We start from the raw sequence: 21378 nt of genomic DNA, 5'->3' as shown, positions 1-21378 counted from the left end.
ACAATAAAAAAAAAAAAGAAAGAAAGAAAAAGAAAAAATGAAGAGCAGAGTTCTTGGCACAGAGAAAACCTCACAGTGCCATTTGAGTCCAAACGCAAACCTTTGGGAATCAAATGCTGTTTTCTGTGTTTTTTTTTCTCTCTGGAAATGGGAAAGTCCAGCCTGGAATAGGAGATGCGGACTTAGCTTTGCGCCAGGACAGCGGCCTGTTTGGAGGGCCTGGGAGCCGTGCTCAGCCAGCCTGCTGACGTTTCCCCGGCGTTGTCTTCCTCTACCCTGAAATGTGTCTGTGTCTTTAAAATCCTCCTGTGGCCATTCAAAGAAGGGATTTTGCTGCTGCCTCTGCTGTCATGTCACCACAATACTTTGAGGCACACCGTCCCCCTCCCGGCCACCCCTTTGTGCCAGGATAAGGCAGTGCTAATCCCATCTCAGTCCTGAAGCAGGAGGAACACAGGTGTATGCAGGTCCAGTGTCCGAAGGGTGTTTATCTGGTGTTCGGCTGGTGTTTGTTGCAACATACTGTGAGCAGCCAACACACAGTGGCGGCTCCTAATAGGTGCCTGGTAGCTAGAGACAAAGTGCCTCCGTGGCCACACACGCACCCAAACACACAGATCCCACTTAAAATGTGTCTGAGAGTCAGAGAGAGGCAGATACACACAGAGAGAAACAGATCCCATCTGCTGGTTCACTCCCTAAATATCCCCAGGGGCTGGGGCTGTGCCAGGGCCCAAGCTAGGGGCTGGGAACACAATCCAGGTCTCCGGTGTGGGTAACAGGGAGCCATTGCCACCGCCTCCTTTCTCTATCCTTGCAAAGTCCTGGGGCCACCAGAAAGAGGACAGGGGAGACATTGAAAATGGTGTAGAAATGCATGCAGAAAAATGGCTTTTCTTTTCTTTTTTTTTATTTTTTGACAGGTAGAGTGGACAGTGAGAGAGAGAGAGACAGAGAGAAAGGTCTTCCTTTGCCGTTGGTTCACCCTCCAATGGCCACTGCAGCCGGCGCACTGCGGCTGGTGCACCGCGCTGATCCGAAGCCAGGAGCCAGGTCCTTCTCCTGGTCTCCCATGGGGTGCAGGGCCCAAGCACTTGGGCCATCCTCCACTGCACTCCCTGGCCACAGCAGAGAGCTGGCCTGGAAGAGGGGCAACCGGGACAGAATCCGGCGCCCCAACCCGGACTAGAACCCGGTGTGCCGGCGCCACAAGGCGGAGGATTAGCCTAGTGAACCGCGGCGCTGGCTGGCTTTTCTTATGTGTTGCATCTGCAAGTCCCAATACCCATTGAAGACCAGCAGAGAGAAAAGTCAGATCACTCGTGGATGGGCTGGAGGCTAAAGGCTCTGTGGGTTCCCAGTAAGCGGGAACAAGATGACCTACTTTGTCCAAATGACTGAGAAGGAAGCGTGGGGCTTGGATTCACTGTAAGGACACAGGGACGTCCCCTGGAATCCAGGCACAGGTGCCATGGGGTCACAGGAACAGCCTGTGGCCAGGAGAGTGGCAGCCAGCCCAGCTCTGGGCAGCTGTGTTCCCTGGTCCCCTCCATTTGGCCTAGGAGGTCAGGAAGGAGCCGGTTCCCAGGAGCCTTATCCAGGGAAAACTGCATCCCAGAGATTCCCAAACTGAGTGGGGACCTGGGCCCGAGGCAGAGATTTGAGAAGAGGCGAGGCAGCCATGTACGGGCTCTTTGAAGCCCCAGGAAGCTGGTTGACCCAATTCAGATGTCACAGTAACAGGATGGCTACTTGAGAAAGAGATGGAGACAGGAGATGAGGTTATCAAGGCCCCTGGGAGCTCTTCTCTGACTTAAGGACTTCTAGACTTAAGGACCAAGGTGTTTCCCTAAGAAGGCTGGATCAATGCGTGGGTGGAATCACACAGAACTGGCACTTGGGTGGGTCAGAGAAGTGCAGTTCAACAGTTCCGGGCTGCTCAACCTGATCTGTTGGGTTGGGACTTTCCCGCGCATCTTCCCCGTGGGACCTCGGGCGAGTCAGGAGCTCAGTGTTTTCTGTGTCTGTTTTTCAATGCCAGTTGGTTTTTAATTGGCAAGACTACCTGTCTCTGTGGGGCGCAAAGTGATATTTTGCTGCCTATCTAGATCATGGGTTGATCAAATCCGGGAGATGGGTACGTGTGTCACCCCGGATAGGGAAAGGAAGTCAGCAGGTGCGAAGTCAGGGTTCAGCAGGAGGCCCACGTCCTGGGGTCTGTAACTTGCCAAGGTGATGGCAGTTAATCATAGGAATGGATTGCGTGTTTCTTTTTTTTTTTTTTTTTTTCTGACAGGCAGAGTGGGCAGTGAGAGAGAGAGACAGAGAGAAAGGTCTTCCTTTGCCACTGGTTCACCCTCCAATGGCTGCCGTGGCTGGCGCGCTGTGGCTGGCGCACCGTGCCTATCAAAGGCAGGAGCCAGGTGCTTCTCCTGGTCTCCCATGGGGTGCAGGGCCCAAGCACTTGGGCCATCCTCCACCGCACTCCCTGGCCACAACAGAGAGCTGGCCTGGAAGAGGGGCAACCGGGACAGAATCCGGCACCCCGACCAGGACTAGAACCCGGTGTGTTGGCGCCGCAAGGCGGAGGATTAGCTTAGTGAGCCGCAGCGCCGGCGGATTGCATGTTTCTTAAGGGAGGAATTTAAAAAGATTTGCGTGTCCCCACTTAGCACTGAGGTGCTAATCACCACATCACCCAGAAGCAAACCGACAGGAGAAAGCTGGAGTCAGGTGAACTGGGGTTCAGCTCCCAGCCAGGCACCGACCCCGGGGCCTCTGCAGGCCCTCAGCCCAGCGAGGCCTGCCCTGAGCAGAGGGCCATCTCCTCTCTCATTCCACAACCATGTTCTCTCTCACAGAGGAATAACTTTTTCCAGTGGAAACCTCTGACAACACAGCCAACTTGCGCTGAACCCAGGCCAGCAACCTGGACCAGCAGCCACAGCCAGTGCCTGGGGCGGGGGCTCCAAGGCGGCTCCTGGTGGCTGTGAACCAAGCGTGGGCTGCAGCCCCGGGGACAGCGGCTGATGGCCCAGCTGATGCCTCAGGCGCTCTGCGGTCCTGCCCTTGACTTGCACGCTGGTGGCCTGAAAAGCTGAGATCTTTACAGAGGCCGCCCTGAGCACTCGTGTTTGCATCAAACAAGAATCGGTCGCCGTCTGCCCGGTCGGGGAACTCGGCTGGTCATGGAAGGTAGCAGGTGTCCAGTAAGCACGTCGCGAGCCTCGTCCCTGTCCACCTGCTCAAGAGTCCCAAGAAGCAGGCGTTGGCACTGGGGAGAAGTCGTAGCCTCAGACATGGCAGGGAGGTCATGGAGAGGGAACAGAGCAAAACAGGAAGAGGGAAAAAATCGGTCCCCCCAGGATAAGCTCATAAAATGGTGTGAAGCTGCTCCTATTTCAGAAAGCACGGATGGAAATTCCCCAGGCTCTCAGAGACACCGCGTGGCACCTGCAGGGCGCCCCAGACGCGTGCCTTCTGCAAGTCAGAGCTCCGCCTCGCTAGCTCATGGTGGGGTTTACTGAGCAGGTACTGCAAGCCAGGCATGCTGCCGCCTCGTTCCTCACGGCGGCCGGCTGAGCAAGGTTCTGTCCACACCAGCAACGCTCAGACGAGGAAGCTGGAGGGCAAAGAGGCAGTTTTTCTTCTTCTCCACTTTGTCCCGAAGTTAACCACCATCCGAAAACACGAAATGGAAGCTTCCAGCAATAAGCAATCGCTAAGTTTTCCGTGGCGTGCTGTTCCGCGTAGCGCGATGGAATCTCTGGTTCTGTCGTGCCCAGCACGTGCTCGCCCATTGTCCAGTGTATCCACGCCGTATGTGCTACCTGCACGTCGGTCACCTGGTGCCCCTCCCCGCAAGTCGTCAGACCTGCTGTTGTTCAAGTAACTCTTGTGTTTCTCAACACTGGCCCCCAAAGGCCATTGTAGCACAATGCGTGTATAGGGTTCAGATTTGTCTGCTGTTTGAGGCATTCCCTGGGAACCCCAGGACCAGCCCAGTCTCCCACAGCTGGTGAGCAGTGCTGCTGGGATATGAGCGTCTTGCTGGGTTTGACAAAGGCGGTGTCTAAAGCAGTTTTGTTTTGGTGGCAACGTTACGCCTCTTTTTGGCTCCTGAACCTTGCTCTGTGTGGGCTTTGCCAGCGCCGTAACATTAAAGCAATTATGTAGTAACCAAGGGTACTTCAGAAAGTTTGTGGAGATGAAATGAAAAGCCAAGGAAGCTGCTTTTGGTGCCAAAAACACTTGCAATCCATGCACGGGGAGAGTTCGAGAAAAATGCCCATGATGGAGAAATGGTGCATGGGTTTCAAAATATTTTTGCGCTGGAAGAAAACTATAAAATCTTGTATCTATTTATTTGAGACGGAGAGAGGGAGAGAGCATTCGCGTCTACTGATTCACTCTCCAAATGCCTGCAATGGCCAGGGCTGGGCCAGGGCCAAGGCTGGGCCACGGCCAAGGCTGGGAGCCAGGGACTCAATCCAGGTTTCTCATGTGAAGGGCAGGGGCCCAGCTACCTGGCTCATCACCTGCTGACTCCCAGGTCTGTGTTAGCCGGAAGCTGGGATTAGGAACCAGAGCCAGGTACTGAACCCAGCTGCTCCAATGTGGGTATGGGGGTCTCCACCACTGGGCTGAATGCGCACTCCCTGTAAATCTGTCTTTTCATTCCATTTTCCTTGAGTGTTTTTTGAAGTACCCTTGCAGTGTACTCATACAATTGGATATGGCTTGGCTGCCATAAAAAATGAACTACTGATACACACAAGAGCCTAGGCCAGTCTCAAAACCATGGCGGGGGGAAGACACCTCCCGCTTGTCTAATTCCATCTATACAAAGTTCTAGAAGAGGCAGGACTAATCTGTGGCGTGTTTCTGCTATGTGAGGGATTGCCCGGGATAGGGGCTGACGGGGGCATTCTGGGGTGAGGGTGTCCTAAGGGACTGAGCCGCACAAACCTAGGCATTTGTCAAAACTCCACCCAGGCACGCGGAAGGTCTGTGTGTGTTTCATGACATGTACGCCGTTCCTTGGGTTAAAAACATCAAGTGAACATTGAACTCTAGCTACTAACACACATGCCGGAATATTTAAGGGGAAAAGGCCTGGTGACTTCAAACTAATATTGGTGTCTAGATGCTGGAGGGACTTGTGATACAGCAAAACTACCCAAAGGTTGTGGGCTGGTTGGAGTTGACTGTGAAACTCTGTCGATGCCTCTGCATGCCTGTTTGAACATTTTCATGGTGAAATGTGGGGTTGGTGAGTGATGCGAGCATTGTGGAGCCTTGGGGTCCCCTAGTGGTGAGTCGGGGGTCCCAGAGCTAGGGCCTGGGAGGCACAGCTGAAACCCACCTTGCCCCGGTTCAGGCTCTGCAGACCCTGAACCTCTTGCCCCAGGCCTCTTCCCAGGCTGGAACCCGTGTCTCCCTCGGGCTTTATCAGAACCCATTGCTTCCCAGGGCCGTGCGCCACACCTGCGAGCCAGCAGGAATCTGGGTGACCAATCCCAGCACAAGGAGCCAGGGCACCCAGGGCGGTCCAAGAAGCCTGGAAATCACAGCCCCACCTGCCACTGCTTCCTGTAGGTGTGTCTGAAGTCGCAGGAAACCAGGCTGGTTTCTACAAATAAAGAGACGGGCCTCTCCGATCAAAGGAGGGGCCTGGCCCCAGCTTGAACCAGAGGCAAGCGTGCTCTTTCCCTGCCCTCTGGCGGGGCGGAGGGAGGAGTGGAGACAGCCTATCCTGCTGTGCAAACATTCCCTGTCTCTGCCCTTCCTGGGTTTGTGTGAGTCCCGCGCAGCAGCCCGGGAGCAAGGCCTCGCTTGTGAACTGCTGCCAGCCCGGCTCCCAGGCGCAGCAGGTGCCAGCGCCCAGGGTGGGGGGAGGGTTGCTCCCTCGTGGGGTGCTCGCCTGTCCCAGGGGCTCCTGGCTGGGTGAGGGCCTTCCCCTGGCCAGCGTCCTTTGTGGCAACCCTCCTGGCTAATGCGAACACTGCTTGGGGAAGGGAAGGCAATGCAGAGACGCCCTGAAGCCGGCAGCTCCGGGATGCTCTTGCAGGGGGCACAGGTCAGGTCCGGATGAGTCCTGGAGCAGCAGAAGGTCCCTTCCAAGTTGAAGTTCACCAACTCCAAGGGCACTAGGAATCACTGGCAGTGCCACTCAGTGACTTAAGCTTTGAGTTCTCTCTTTTTTTTTTTTATTTGACAGATAGTGAGAGAGACAGAGAGAGAGGTCTTCCTTCCATTGGCTCACCCCCCAAATCGTCGCTACAGCCAGAGCTATGCCAATCCAAAGCCAGGAGCCAGGTGCTTCCTCCTGGTCTCTCTTGCAGGTGCAGGAGCCCAAGCACTTGGGCTATCCTCCACTGCCTTCCCGGGCCACAGCAAAGAGCTGGACTGGAAGGGGAGCAACTGGGACTAGAACCCGGCACCCATATGGGATGCCAGTGCTGCGGGCAGAGGATTAACCAAGTGAGCCACGGTGCCGACCTGAGTTCTCATTTCTAATGAGCCTGCAGACAATGCAGCTGCCACAGGGCCCGACCATGGCCACAGTCCATCCTTCTTGGAGCTTAGGCAAACCCAGAAGTCAGTAAGTGATTGTAGACCTGGTGGAGTGAATGAAGCCACCAAGACCCTAGGGAGCTATCAGGTATGGGAAAAGCCCAGGAACAGGCCTGAGGCTGGGTGGAGTTGGGGAAAGTTTCACAGCACACGCAAAGGCTCTGGGGCAGGTGTGAGCTCAGCATCTTCAAGGCAGGGCAGCGAGGCAGGCGTGGAGACTTGGAGAGTGGATCAGCCTGTGCCGGCCACATCCACCCGGCTGCTGTGTGCAGGATGGGATGGGTGAGGAGGGGGAGCAACTGTCATGAGGTCTTTACAGAATCCTCAGGAATGGGTACAGTGACAGTGGCGATTTTCATCCTGTCTGATGTGGGCCACTCCCCGAGGGCGACTCCTGGAAAAAGGAAGTCTTTTTCCCGGTGATGTCATCTGAGGCCCCACGCTGATTCAATGGGCATTTTATGAGAGCAGAGAGACTTACAAGGAACTCGCCTTCCCCTTTGGGTCCTGATGAGGCAGGCTTGTTCCCATGGTCAGTGTCAAAAACACCACTCCGATGGGTTTAAACAAGAAAGGAGCTGTGATGGCACATGTCACTGCACACTCCAGGCTCCGGCTTCAGGCACGGCTGGATCTGGGTGCTGCATCTCCAGCCTCTGCCTTCCTCTGTGCAAGCCTCATTCTTAACACACAAGCAAAGGTGGCCCCAGGAGCTCCAGCCGTGCCAACCCCGGGGGGCTGAGGACCAGCTTTCCCGACAGCTCCAGCCAACGCCCCCTTTATCTTTGTCTTGGGTCATGTGACCATCGCTGAGCCAATCATAGCAGCATACAGGGCTGGGATGTATTCATCAGTCAGGCTGGGTCACGTGTCCTCCTGGGCATCAGCCCCCACGCACTCATGGGAAGATCAGGGTGCTGCAGGCAGGGGAAGGGGGCAGAAGCAGCCGAGCAAGGCCCAGGGACATTCACCGTGGGCTCCAAACAGCCATGGCCTGGCTTTGCCTGCCCTGTCCTGCCCCTGCCCGGGTGCCTCTCTGCCTCATCCACATTGAGTCCATCAAGGCTGGGTCAGATTCATCCCTGTGGCTTCTAAATCCACGTCTGGACCTCACCTCTCCCACAGCCACCTGGCCCCGGAGCAGGAGGCATCTGCCAGCAGGTGGCGCCCTCCGCCACCCCGCTCCCATCCCGCCACCTGGGCCTGAAGCCTTGGCACCTGCAAGGCCCCGGCTTCCACTCTGAAGGACGCCTCTTGATCACAGTCCATGCGCTGGCACACGGTGGTCTCCACACAGCTCTCAAACCCTTGTGGGATCTGGAGTCAGAATTGAATTGAGTGGCAGGGCCGGGTGGGGTGCACACATGGTTGGAGCCATGCACTCGGCGACCAGAAATGCTGGCGTTGCAGACAGGAAGCAAGAGATTGTCCTTTAGCTGGTGCAGAGAGGGAGACGGTTTTTCCCTCTCCTCTATGCCTTGGAGAAGGCACTGCCTGCAATGGGTCATCCATTGTGGTCATCCAGGGTGTGTGGCCTCTGGGTAGAGGCTGATTCCTGGGTCCTGCCCCACACTCAGGGGATCAGGATCCCAGGGGTGAGGGTATGATCCACGCGTGGTTAGTGGTTAGTGGTCGGGGTGGACTTCCTGGGCGGGATAGTAGTGAAGCTGCACAGTAGGACATCAACATCTAGTGGGGCGGGGATCTTTCTTAAAAATGTATTTATTTAATTTATTTGAGTGGCAAAGAGACAGAGACAGAGAGAGGGAGATCCCTCATCCTCTAGTTCACCCCCCGAATGCCCACAGCAGCCGGACCTGGGCCAGGCCAAAGCCAGAAGCCAGGAATGCAAATCACTCCTGGTCTCCCACATGGGAAAGCAGGGACCCAAGTACTTGAGTCGTCACGGCTGCCTCCCAGGGTGCGCATTAGCAGGAAGCTGGAGTCAGGAGCAGAGCCGGGACTCGAGCCCAGGCCCCCTGATGTGGGCTGCAGGATCTTCGCCCCCTGTGCCGAATGCCCGTCTGGCGGGAGGTTCTCAGTGCCAGCCTCCCAGAGTAGATCACCAGTGGGGCACGGAGCCAAGGGGGCACCTGCCACAGGGAAAGACGTAGCTTCCAGGATGCAAGGGGACTTCTCCATGTTCAGGGGAGGAAATGCGCATGATGGAAAGACTGAGCATGAATTTCCTAAAAAAATTTTCACCAAAACAAACTTACTTCTATTTTGCTTTTTCAGACTTTTTGAAATACTTTTTTAAAGTATTTGCTTCATTTATTTCAAAGGCAGAGTTACAGACAGAGAGGAAGGGAGAAACAGAGAGAGAGAGATTTTCCGTCTGCTGGTTCACTCCCCAAATGGCTGCAATGGCCAGAGCTGACGCAGATCGAAGCCAGGAGCCAGAAGCTCCATCTGGGTCCCCCACGTGGGTGCAGGAGCCCGAGCACTTGAGCTGCCTTCCGCTGCTTTCCCCAGGCCATTAGCGGGGAGCTGGATCAGAAGCGGAGCAGCCTGGACACAAACCAGTGCCCGTATGGGAGCTGGAGTTGTAGGCGGCGGCTTAACCTGCTGCACCACAGCGCCGGCCCCTGAAGTCCCCTGCAACACCTGGGCAGTAGCTTCTCTTCACCCCTCTGCACTCTGATCTCACCCCAAAGTCCAGCCTCTACCTCCTGCTCCCCCTTCTCCCTCCCCTGCTGTGACCCCTCTGCCTGCATGTTCCCAAGATTCCCCCTTTGTCCCATCACCCCTTCCGTCAGGCCTCTGCCCTGGCCACCTGTACAGTAGCAGCCCCCTCCTCCATCCTGGCTGCTTATGTGGGATGCTCCTAGCACTATCACACATATGTGGGAGGCCCCAAACACCGTGTTGCGTGCATGGATGGCCCTAACCAGGTCACATGCACACAGGATGTTCCCAAAACCAGGACACACACTTGGGATGCATTTACTTGATTCTTTGTCCCTCCTCCTCTCTCCCCCACACGGAGGCTGCAAGCTCTGACCCTCCCCCACAGGGGGAACCTGTTCCTGTGTGTTTCCCGCTAGGCCATCAGCATCCACAATCACACATGGTTAGTATGTTGGCATCAGTTAAACGGCAGCAGAGACCTGCAGCCTGCACTCCTACCCCTCCCACACCTCCTTCCTGTCCTTGCAGGCGGAGTCTTTGTAAAACACACCTGCTGTTGCCCGCCAGCACCTCCTGTCTGCCAGCGCGCCTCTCCCCAACTGTCAGGACAAAGCCCAAACTCCCCAGCTCTGCCCCACGCTGGCCCCTGCACTTGCTGACCCCAGCACTTGCGTATCCCCAGACGTCCACTTGCACTGAGCTCCAAGCCAGTCTCGGAAACCAGCTGTTTGTGGTAGCATGTGCCACCCTCCCCACTCAGGCCAGGAACCCCTCTGTGGGGAGGACGCATGCGAGGGAGCCTGCTGAGGAGGGACATGGCTCTCAACTCTGGCAGGACGTGATGGGAAAAGAGTATTTGGCAAAAACCTTTCCCGGGGCTCAGCAACAAGTGGGCGTACACAGGACAACTCCAAGCCAACTGCCGATGCTAGTGTCTGAGTTAAAAACACAATGAATGAAGTGTTGATGGCCGCAGCCACCTACAAGCCAGCAGTGCACACGGGGCATAGCTGGGAAGACACAGAGCCCCCGTGATAGCACTGGCACAAGTCCAAGGTCTGACTCAGGGTCCAAGAGAAGCTTACCTTTCTGTTGACGGCTCTGAGCCTTCGAATCTGGCTGCTCTTAGCATCATCTATGCTGGCCACACTGCATTGGCCCAGGATGCTAGGAGCAAAAGCCCTGTAGCTGGCAGCCCTCCGCGCTTCCTACCCTGAGAGCCAGCCGGCAGAGCTGAGCCTACGGCAGGTGCTGCTGGTAGAGGGAAGCCAGAGCTGGGACCCAGGGCAGCCTGTCTTTGACGCTGGAGTGGGGGCCGGGGGTGGGAAGGGCAACTGCTATTCCTAGATTCCTCCTGGCTTCCACTGCTTTTTAAGGAAGCTGAGGAGCTGGGATGAGGGTCTGGAATTTAAGCATTAAGTATGCATTTAGGTCAGGAGTTAAGATGCTCACATCCCACATCGAAGTACCTGCATTGGAATCTTAACTCTGGCTTCCAACTCCAGCTTCCCGCCAGTGCAGACCTTGGAGGCAGTGAGGCTGTGGCTCCCAGGGCTTGCGCGGGGTCAAGTAATTAGGCTCCTGCCACCCGAATGGGAGCCCTGGATTGTGTTCCCAGCTCCTGACACTGTCCCCTGGCCACTGCGGCCATTTGAGGAGTGAACCAGCAGATGGGAGTGGGTGCTCTCTCTCGCTCGCTCTAATAAAACAAGACTTTTAAACTGAAGTTTGGAAGATTTGGGCAATCAGCTGTGGAGGCAGAGAAAGAAACCATGGAGAGACTTTGGGGGGCCAGGGAGAAGTGCTCAGGGGAGGTAGACGGGACTCTTGGAACAAGCTGAGTATGGCGGCTGGGTGGCTGGTGACCAGGGAGCCATGGCAGAACACGAGTAAGCCCTCTGGGGACAGCATGAGGTGAAAGCAGCAGTCCGGGGCCCAGCGCAGACCTGCTCCCTGGACACCTGCTTCCATCACACCCACACCTTTTTTTTTTTTTTTTTTTTTTGACAGGCAGAGTGGACAATGAGAGAGAGAGAGAGAGAGAAAGGTCTTCCTTTACCATTGGTTCACCCTCCAGTGGCTGCCGTGGCTGGCGCACTGTGGCCGGCGCACCATGCTGATCCGAAGGCAGGAGCCAGGTGCTTCTCCTGGCCTCCCATGGGGTGCAGGACCCAAGCACTTGGGCCATCCTCCACTGCACTCCCTGGCCACAGCAGAGAGCTGGCCTGGAAGAGGGGCAACCGGGACAGAATCTGGCGCCCCAACCGGGACTAGAACCTGGTGTGCCGGTGCCGCAGGCGGAAGATTAGGCTAGTGAGCCGTGGTGCCAGCCTTTTTTTTTTTTTTAAGATTTATTTATGTATTTGAAAGTCAGAGTTACACAGAGAGAGAGAGACAGAGAGGTCTTCCATCCACTTGGCCACAATGGCTGGAGCTGCACTGATCCGAAGCCAGGAGCCAGGAGCTTCCTCCAGGTCTCCCACATGGGTGCAGGGGCCCAAGGACTTGGGCCATCTTCTGCTTTCCCAGGCCACAGCAGAGAACTGGATCGGAAGTGGAGCAGCCAGGACTCAAACCGGCATCCATGTGGGATGCCGGCTCCTCAGACGGTGGCTTTACCTGCTGCACCACAGCGCCGGCCCTGAAGTGGCAAATCTGAGACTTTGGTGTGGACTTTCTGTGTGCCGCCTCCAGGATGCTTAGCCCTTTGCCAAAACACTGCCACCTTTTCCACGAGGCGGGCACTTAACTAGTGATCGACACGGGTGCAACGAGGGGTTCTCAGACTGGAGTGCACATCGGAGTCACCTGGAACACCTGTTAAAACAGGTTGATGGGCCCGGCGCCGCGGCTCACTAGGCTAATCCTCCGCCTTGCGGCGCCGGCACACCGGGTTCTAGTCCCGGTCGGGGTGCCGGATTCTGTCCCGGTTGCCCCTCTTCCAGGTCAGCTCTCTGCTGTGGCCAGGGAGTGCAGTGGAGGATGGCCCAGGTGCTTGGGCCCTGCACCCCATGGGAGGCCAGGAGAAGCACCTGGCTCCTGCCATCGGATCAGCGCGGTGCGCCGGCCGCAGTGGCCATTTGAGGGGTGAACAAACGGAAGGAAACTGAAGGAAGACCTTTCTCTCTGTCTCTCTCTCTCACTGTCTAACTCTGTCAAAACTAACTAAATAAAAAACAGGTTGATGGGCCCTGGTGCTGAGCCGCTGAGTCAGTGGGTCGGGGCGGAGGGGTGGAGGTCTGGAGTGGGCCTGGGAATCTGCATTTCTAGCAATCAGTGCCCCACCAAGAGAGACCCCCCCCCCATTCTGGACTGCCTGGCAGCACTAGGGTGGATCTTCCAAGCCACCCTGAGGATTGAGGGCGCCAACCAGGGCTGTCCAGGAGAAGTGGTCCACCACAATGGATATGGGCCAGCTCCATGCTGGAGCCACTAGCCGGGCACTTGCACTGTGCTTACTATGCCGGAGAACCCAAGTTTTCCTTGTGTCTCACTTGGATCACATTTGGGCAGCCGCGTGTGACCTGTTAGGGTCTGTGCTGGGCAGGGCGGCTCTCAACAGAAAGGAGAGTGCGGATTAGCACGGCCACTAACTTGACCAACTCCTGGATTCAGCGCCGGTGCGTCGTTAAGAGCTGCGTCCTCATTAGGAGGTGGGAGGTCTTCAAAAAGTCCGTGGAAAATGTGTATTCAGGAAAATACTGCGGGGGCTTCACCATTTTGGGCAACACAGTAACCTTATCTTTGCATTCCATTTTCCAAGACTGCTTAGAAGTCCCCAGGTTTTCCGGGAGGCTCACACGCGTCAGATTTCATGCCCGTTGCCCAGTGTGATGGGGCTTGGAGACCCTCGAGGGCAGCATCAGCTCAGGGCCCACCCATGGGGTGCCAAGACCACGTGTGTTGAATGCGTAAGAAGGAAGGCAGATTTCAAAGCCCCTTCTCCCAGAGGCAGCTGGCAATGGTTTTGAAGCTCTCAGCGCGCTCCCCCGCCCCCGCTGATGTGGTGGCCTGATAAGGGTTTGGCCCCGATGGCACCGCAGGATGAGACAGGATTTGCTCTGTGTGCTTGGGGGCAGGCAGGCCCATGGCCGAGAGCCTCTGTTAGCCCAGGCGGCTGCAGCATTTCTCCCTGGCTGTGCAGGTGGCTCCCCGGTGGGAATTCCCCACGTCAAACGAGGTGATTCTAATTTGAGGAGGACAGGGGGACAACTTGAGACTTTACGGAGACAGAAGGGGCACCGAAGCTTGTGTCGCTGTCCAAACTGTGTCTTCCCCTCTCCTCCTCCCCTGAAGCACGCAGGGGACAGAGAAGATGACCGTGTCCCTACACCTGGGGTCAGACAGGGATTCCCACACCAGATCCTGGTTCGGGTTTCCATTTGCTTGCTGGAGGAGGGGTCCGGCTTCACCGCATGTCTGTTCTGGGGGAGTCGGGTCTCTGGGCCCTGCTGCCCTGTTTCCGTGGTTCCTGATGGCCACTGCTGTCAGCCAGAAAAGGGTCTCAGGAGCCAGCCAACGCCTGCCCCGTGGGCTCTCCAGGAACACGGCGCAGACTAAAGGGTCTGTGGACAAGAAGCCCAAGTCGTAAACACAGCGGCTGGCACCGGGCCTTCCCTGCCCAGCAGAGAACTGCGGGACATCCACGCTCGGCTTCCCCCAGCCTTCACGCCGGCCACTATTTTGTTTACCAAGGACAGAGAAATGGCTCCAGCCAAGCATCCACTCTGCCCCAGGAAGCCTGGGGGAGAGGGAGGGGCGCAGTGGGGTGATGGCTCCCATGGAACAGAGAGCGGGTTCTGAGCCACTTCCAAGGCCCCGTGACCCTGGCAAAGCTTCAGCCCCACTCCCACCCTACCCCAAGCCGCACAACCAGGATCTGCTTGTAGCCAGCTCTCCAGGGAGGTGCTGTGCACACTCCAGCTTGGGCAGGGCTGCCTGTGCCATCGCTCACAGTCCCACCAGCTCCTGTTACGAGGGATTGTTAGGAAGAAAAAGCCCAATTTCTGCAAAAGAGAGCAGGCTTTGGGCTTTGCTGCCCACTCACTGTGTGACCTTGGGTGGGTCAGGTGCCTGGCACCGAACGTTGCCCATCCATGAACCGGGGATGGCGGAGATTCTGAGCTCAGAGGATCGCCATGGGACTGCAAACTGGCCGATGCATGAGACAGGCATGGAGGAGGACCTGGCTGCCACGCTCGGGCTGTGGCCCACGTTTGCTTCATTGTGTTTATTATCCCTGCAGGTGGGCCACCTGGGGGCTTCAGGAAGATGAAGTCGTGTACTCAAGATGTGGGCATTCGGTGCGATGGTTGAGCTGCCACGTGCAAGGCCGACACCCCTTAGTGGAGCCCCCGGGTTTGAGTACCAGCTTCCTGCTAATGAGCACCCTGGGAGGCAGAGTCGTTGTGTCAAGGCGTCAGGGCCGGCCACCCATGCGGGGTGCCTGGATTGTGTTCCCAGCTCCCAGCTTCGGCCTGGTATAGTTCCAGCTCTTGGCCTGGTATAGTTCCAGCTCTTGTGCACATCTCGGGGGAGGGAACCAGCAGATGGGAGAACTCTGTGCGTCTCTCCGTTTCTCCTCTCTGCCTTTCAAATAAAATAGGGTGGGTAAGTCAATTTTACCTGATTTCTTCAAGCATCGTCATCTGCCCAGGGCTGTCGGGACACTGAAGCCGGGGGCATTCAACAGCAGGGTCGTTCCCTCTGCGTTCTTGGACCAGAACTCTCAGATCTCCGAGTTGGTGGGGCTGGTTTCCCATGAGGCCTCTCTCCCCAGCTTGTAGTCACCTCCTTCCTCTGTGCCTTTCCCAGCCGCCCCTCCATGGGGAGGGTGTCCTGGTCCCCTCCTCCTCCTCCTCCTCCTCTTCTTCTTCTCCTTCTCCTTCTCCTTCTTCTCCTTCTCCTCCTCCTCCTCCTCCTTCTTCTTCTTTTTTAAAGATTTATTTATTTATTTGAAAGTCAGAGTTACACAGAGAGAGAAGGAGAGGCAGAGAGGCAGAGAGGGAGAGAGGGAGGGAGGGAGAGAGGGAGGGAGAGAGAGAGAGGTTTTCCACCTGCTGGTTCACTCCCCAGATGGCTGCAATGACCGGAGCTGAGCTGATCCGAAGCCAGGAGTCAGGCTCACATTTCAAGGCACAGTTCCTGGTGCACCTGCCGCTGTCTCTCCTCTTGCCAGCAAGGTGCTCAGGAGACAGGACTCGCACCTGGTCCCTCCCCGTATGTCTCAGAGGCCCCAGCCCGGGGCCAGGGATGTCTGAGCCGGCGTCTTAGAGCTAGCGTACCCTGCATTTGTCATGACCACCGCTGGTTGTGAGTAGTGTTGCCGGCAGAGAGGTTGAGTGACCGTGTGGGGTCACACAGCTCAGACGCGGGTTCCCAGGCTCCGTCTCGCAGCCGCTTCTCCATGCCCCTGCGCGTCCCCGTGGGTCGGGCACACGGCTCTCCATGTCTCTGATGCTCACGGCAGCCCTGGAACATACGGCACATCTTTCCAGCCACGCAGGTGGCCAGAGACTTTCCCAGTGCGTGGCTGGGACGTAAGGTCTGGAGGCCTCGCACCCCACCACGGCTGTCTTGCTGAGCGGAGCCTGGCCTACGTGTGCCTGAAGCGAGAGTCGCGCTCCCTCTACAAGGAGCTGTCCCTGGGCCGATTCGTCCCCAGCCAGGGGCTTCCGGCTGTCCACGGCTCTCACCCCACTCCCTGCCTTACAGCTCAGACCAGTCTCTCCCCAGTCCTCCCTGCTTTTCTTCAGTCTCTATGTGTGGAGCTGGCTGGGGCGGCCTCTTGGGGCAGTGGGAGCCCTCATTCCCCAAGGCTGGGGATGCCCTTGACAGTGCAGCTGCTCAGGGCCTAGCTGGAGTCTCCCACCCACCCCCTCTCCTCCCCTTCTTCCCTGTTTTTATATGAAAGGCAGAGAGACAGACGGACATCTCCCATCCTACAAATGCCCGCAACAGCCAGGGCCAGACCACGGGGAAGCCAGGAGCCAGGAGCTTCTTCTGGGTCTCCCACGTGGGTGGCAGGGACTCAGCTACTTAAGCTGTCACCTGCTGCCTCTTCGTATGCGCATTAGCAGGAAGCCAGTTCAGAAGTGGGACCAGAACTTGAACCCAGGACTCTGACCTGGGAGGCAGCACCTGCACACCCACCCGTCCCCTCTGGAGGCTCGTCTAACGCTCTGCTCCTCTCCCCCTCTTGTCCTGCAGGTGACAAGCCTAGGACTCCAGCCTGCAGGGGGCCGGGACCCGCTGAAGACAGCCAGGAGGAGCAGGGAGTGTGTCTCCTTGGCCCTGCCAGGCCTGGCTCACCCAGGGAGCCGCTGGACCAAACTTCTGGAAGATTCTAGCTTGTTATTGCGAAGGCTCCCGGAGTGTCTAGGGGATGAGCCTTCGGGAACATCGTGGCTGCATGATGCTGTGACCCCATCACCAAGTGAGATCAGCGGCCAGCCAAGATGTCCAGCCTTGGGAGCCACCGTGCGCTCATCCAGGCTGGGAGGCTTTTCAAGGCAGCGTGGCCAGCCCACCCGTGACTCCTCATCCCCTCGACAGAAGGCTCCTAGTGGCTCATGGTGGAAGCTTTTCTCCCCTGTGGGAGAGTCCCCAAGGGATTCGCATGAGCGGCGTCCCGCGAGGCCAGTCTGACAGGCGGCTGGGGGACCGGCAGGATGTCCCACCACGGCTGGCCAGACGGGGCTGAGTGTCATCTCCTGCGAGTGCAACTGTTTGCGTCTGTCCATCCTTCCTTCCATCCATCCATCCAGTGGCGTGCTTGTCTGCGAAGGGACCTCTGGCAAAAGCAGAAAGGGCACAGTTCCAGGTCCCTGTCGCCCACCTGCCCACGGTGGCCCCAGGGCATCTAACGGCTACAGAAGGAACAGACTTGACGGGGGCCTCCCCACGGCCTCCCCCCACCTGCCGGCTCCGGCCTCACCACCCATCGTATTTCTGTAGCAAGCGAAGGCGCTGGCCTTGGCCCTTCCAAGTGCAAGTTCCCTGCAGAGGAGCCCCTGGACACAGACGCCCAGCCACCTTCGGTTTTTCTCAACTGCTTGTGTTTTGAGCACACGACTCTGGTTTTCCCCACCCTGAGGGCCGTGAAAGGCCCCTGTCCCTGGGGTCCCCTCCCTTCTGTGGCAAACAGCGTGAAATCGAGCCCTCCTCTTTGGGGGGCCCCTGGGAAAGGCGCCATGCCCAGGCGCCATGAGGCGTGACTCCAGCCGCCGGCCGGGGCGACTAGAATGGGGTCTGTTGTTCTCGGCAGACGGGGCCTGGGTCGGGCAGGCGCCTGGGCATGGCTCACAGGCGGGCGGCATTGATCCTGGGAGCGCTGCTTCCTCCCTCCCCGGCCTCACCCTGTGCACCTGTGCGGGAGGTGCCCGCCCCCACCCCCACTCCCTGAGCGCACACAAAGGAGTCCACTCTGAGTGGAAGGTCAGAGAGGTCAGGGTTGTCGCTGAGCTGGTCTGCAGGGGGGAGGCTGTGCAGGTGGGAGAGGCTCCGGTCCTCTTCTCCGTGTGGGACCATCTGTTTCTAGGCACAACCACAGTCATGGTTGGGCGAGATGGGCGGGAGCCAGGGCCGGCCACTCCCAACGTCCTGTGTGTGAACACAACATTTCTGAGTGGCATCGTAATTGGGAATGAAAACCTTGCATCTTTTTAAGTTCCTGAGGTTTGTCTAGATATCCCATGTCTGCTTTATGTATAAAGAAAAAAATAATCAGGTAAAAGTAAGCCCATCATTAGGGCTAAAATCTTTGGTTCCACACAAGAGGAGAGCCGAGGTTCTTCCTCTGTATTGGCTTTGCCATCTTCAGTCCCTGGCTGCTACTCCATGGTGTGAGATAGCTGCTGGAGATCCAGCCATTCTATCTTCATTCCAGCCAGCAAGAAGGAAAGAAGGCAGTCAGAAATCCTGCCTTTTCCTGAAGGGCACATCTGGAGTTCACATTTGCTACAGCCAGGGCTGGGCCAGGCCGAAGCCAGGAGCCAGGAGCTTTATCCAGGTCTCCCGTGTGGGTGCAGAGACCCAAACCCTTGGGCCATCTTCTGCTGCCCTCCCAGGCCACCAGAAGGGAGCTGGCTTGGAAGAAGAGCAGCCAGAACCCGAACTGGCGCCCACATGGGATGCCGGCGCTGCAGAAGGCAGCCTAACCCACTGCACCACAGCACCAGCCTCCCAGGACTTCATTCTAAGGCCACAACAAACGCGGGGCTGGCGGGGGAACGTTGGCTTCGATAAAAACCACTGAGGCAGGAGGCAAACACGGGTATTGGGGGGGTGATTAGCTCTCTTGGCCCCACTTTCTCCTGGGTGAGTCACACGTGGAGGGTTTATACCATGCACGCATCGTGTTGCGGTTTTAAGTATTCTTAGCCAAGACTGGCTTTGGAAGCACAGAATGATAAGGTCAGGATGAGAAATCCACCAGTCCACCAGTCTTCCTCTTACAGGCTGGGGACCCCAGAGCCCAGAGAGGCTGAGCAGATGAGCTGAGGTCACACAGCGACGTAGTTGGTGGCATCTGATCCCTGGCTCTTGTTTAGCGGGAAGAGTGTCGTTCTGCTTCTTAAAAAAAAAAAAAAAAAAAAAAAAAAGACTTCACTCTGGAGGAGGGGGAGCAGAAAGCACTGAGCACCAGGGATATCAAATTCCATCCACGTCTCTGTATCTGAGAACCCAGGGTAGGGTTTGCGTGCCCCGATCTGCCCAGCCCTGGGTGCTGGCAGCTGAGGCCGCTGTGGGTGGGGACTGTGTGCTGGGCTGGCTGGAGGGTGCCTGTGTGGCCCTGCCCCTGTGTGTGTCCGCCTGTCCCCATGTCACTCCTGCCCCAGGGTGTGGCTGACTCCCTGTGTGCATCTGTTTCAGAGAGCCCCCTGCAAGGATGGGCGTGGCCAGGAGGCAGGACTTCTTCAGGGCCATTCTCACGGTCAGCTGGCTCCTCGTGGTCCACCTTCCCAGGTTCACATCCACAGGTGAGCCCCGTGTCTCAGCACGGACAGTGTGGAGGAGGAGGAGGAGGAGGAGCAGCCGGGGGGGGGCGTGGCTGCGGGGAGGCTGGGCTGTGACCCCTACCCACTGGGCCCCTTGATCCCGGGCCAGTCTCCTCTTGGGGTTCAGTCTTGCACCCACAAAGTGCAGGGGCTTGAATCAGGGGTCCAAGCCCAGGGACAAAAGGAGCTAAGCGCCTGACGCACACAGATGAGGCCGGCCAGGAGCGGCTGTGGGCGCCTGGGGAGCTGAGGGACCCCTGCTTTGCAGCCTGGACTAATAGTTGTCACGTGGGAAGGAGGGTCCCCTGCCATCGCAGGGTCTTTGGAATTTTTAAGGGAAGTCAGAAATCTAGAGTCTTACGTAATAGTTCTTTATTTTTTCAACCTTTTAATTTTTACTTATATATTTATTCATTCATTCATTTTATTCTAAAAGGCACAGAGACAAAAAGAGAAAGACAGAGATCTCCCATTTGCTGGTTCACTCCCCAAATACCCACAACAGCCAAGGTTGGGCCAGGCCAAAGCCAGGGGCCAGGAGCCCCATCCAGGTCTTCCGCGTGGGGGACAGGGGCCCAAACACTTGAGCCCTCACCCGCTTGCCCTCCAGGGTGCTCACTAGCAGGAAGTTGGACTTGGAAGTGGAACTGGGACTCAAACTCAGGAAGTGCAGTGTGGGATGCGGGCACCCAAGCAGCGTCTTAACAGCCACTCCACGTGCTCACTCCCCAAAGCTCCCTAGTTTCTTTTTTTTAAGATTTATTTTATTTATTTGAAAATCAGAGTTACACAGAGAGAGGAGAGGCAGAAAGAGGTCTTCCATCCGATGGTTCACTCCCTAATTGGCCGCAACAGCTGGAGCTGTGACGAGCAGAAGTCAGGAGCCAGGAGCTTCATCTGGGTCTCCCACGTGGGTGCAGGGGCCCAAGGACTTGGGCCATCTTCTACTGCTTTCCCAGGCCACAGGAGAGAGCTGGATCGGAAGTGGAGTAACTGGGACTAGAACCTGCACCTCTATGGGATGCCGGTGCTTCAGGCCAGGGCGTTAACCCGCTGTGCCACAGCTCTGGCCCTGTAAAGCTCCCTAGTTTCTAGATGCTAGCATTTAATTCAGATTTCATTCATTCTTTGTTGTCTCTAAGATTTTTTAAAATATTTATTTGAAATGCAGAGTTACAGAGAGGCAGAGAGAGAAAGAAGCAGAGAGAGAGAGAGGCAGAGAGAAAGAGAGAAGAAAGAGAGAGAGAGAATCTTCCATCCACTGGTTCACTCCCCAAATGGCCACAATGGCCAGAGCTGAGCTGATCCGAAGCCAGGAGGAGCCAGGAGCTTCTTCCAGGTCTCTCTTGTGGGTGCAGGAGCCCAAGGACTTGGGCCATCTTCTACTGCTTTCCCAGACCATAGCAGAGAGCTGGATCGGAAGTGGAGCTGCTGGGACTCGAACCGGCAGTCATTTGGGATGCTGTGCCACAACACCAGCCCCTGTAAGAATCTTTTTGACCCTTGGGCACATAGCAAGCAGTCAGTATTCTAAATTTCTATGCAGTAAGTGACAGCATGGCCTGAATTTGTCTGCGGGTCTTTCCGGCATCCATGGCGTTAACTGACATGAAGGGGGCAGTGGCTGTGCTGGCAACAGGGTTGGGCTTAACTTTGTAGGAAGCCCGTCCTAGAGGCCCACCTGCCCAAGGTGCATTCCTCCCACATCCTGGTTCCTCTCTTGCTGTGTGTGTGACACATTTGGAAAGGAGGCCGTGCCTCTGCTTCCCTCTGCTCCAGGCAGAAGCCAACCCTCGCCATTCACGCTCCAAGTAGTAGTCAGGCCCTGTTCCTTCCCAAGGCCCCTCCTGGGAAAGGCGGGGTGGTTGCCATGGCAACAGCTCGGCAGCCCCGGGGGCCTGTGTTCCTGCAGAGACAGAGCCACCACTTCCAAGTCCAAGTGCAAAGTGCGGCACCAAGGCACACGCTCAGAGAGTAAGAAGGGCAGGCCGGATGGCCCTGGCCAGTGCAGGCCGTGCGAGCTGACGGTTGTGAGACTAGAGTTAGGGAGACTCCTCCCAGCCTGCTGGTGGCCCTTGCCTGGATGGGGGGAGCTCTCTCGTTGGCCACACATGAACCCCATGCGGCTGGGAGTCACCTCCTGGTGACCGGTACTCACATCCAGGCCTAAGAG

At 57.0% G+C, this 21378-nt stretch overlaps 1 protein-coding gene across 1 annotated transcript in view; it reads left to right on the top strand.

Annotated features, from left to right (window-relative positions):
* Positions 1 to 21378, top strand: part of CEMIP (cell migration inducing hyaluronidase 1) — a 153713-nt gene that overhangs the window by 66623 nt on the left and 65712 nt on the right. The window contains exon 2 of the mRNA XM_002721460.5: positions 19081 to 19187. Within this exon, the coding sequence (XP_002721506.2) occupies positions 19097 to 19187 (91 nt within the window). The 5' untranslated portion in view covers positions 19081 to 19096. The remainder of the gene's footprint in view (positions 1 to 19080; positions 19188 to 21378) is intronic.

Source organism: Oryctolagus cuniculus, chromosome 12 (assembly GCF_964237555.1).
Source record: "Oryctolagus cuniculus chromosome 12, mOryCun1.1, whole genome shotgun sequence".
Classification (NCBI taxonomy): domain Eukaryota; kingdom Metazoa; phylum Chordata; class Mammalia; order Lagomorpha; family Leporidae; genus Oryctolagus; species Oryctolagus cuniculus.
Note: the sequence above shows the minus strand (reverse complement) of the source record. Positions and strands in the feature narration are given on the sequence as shown.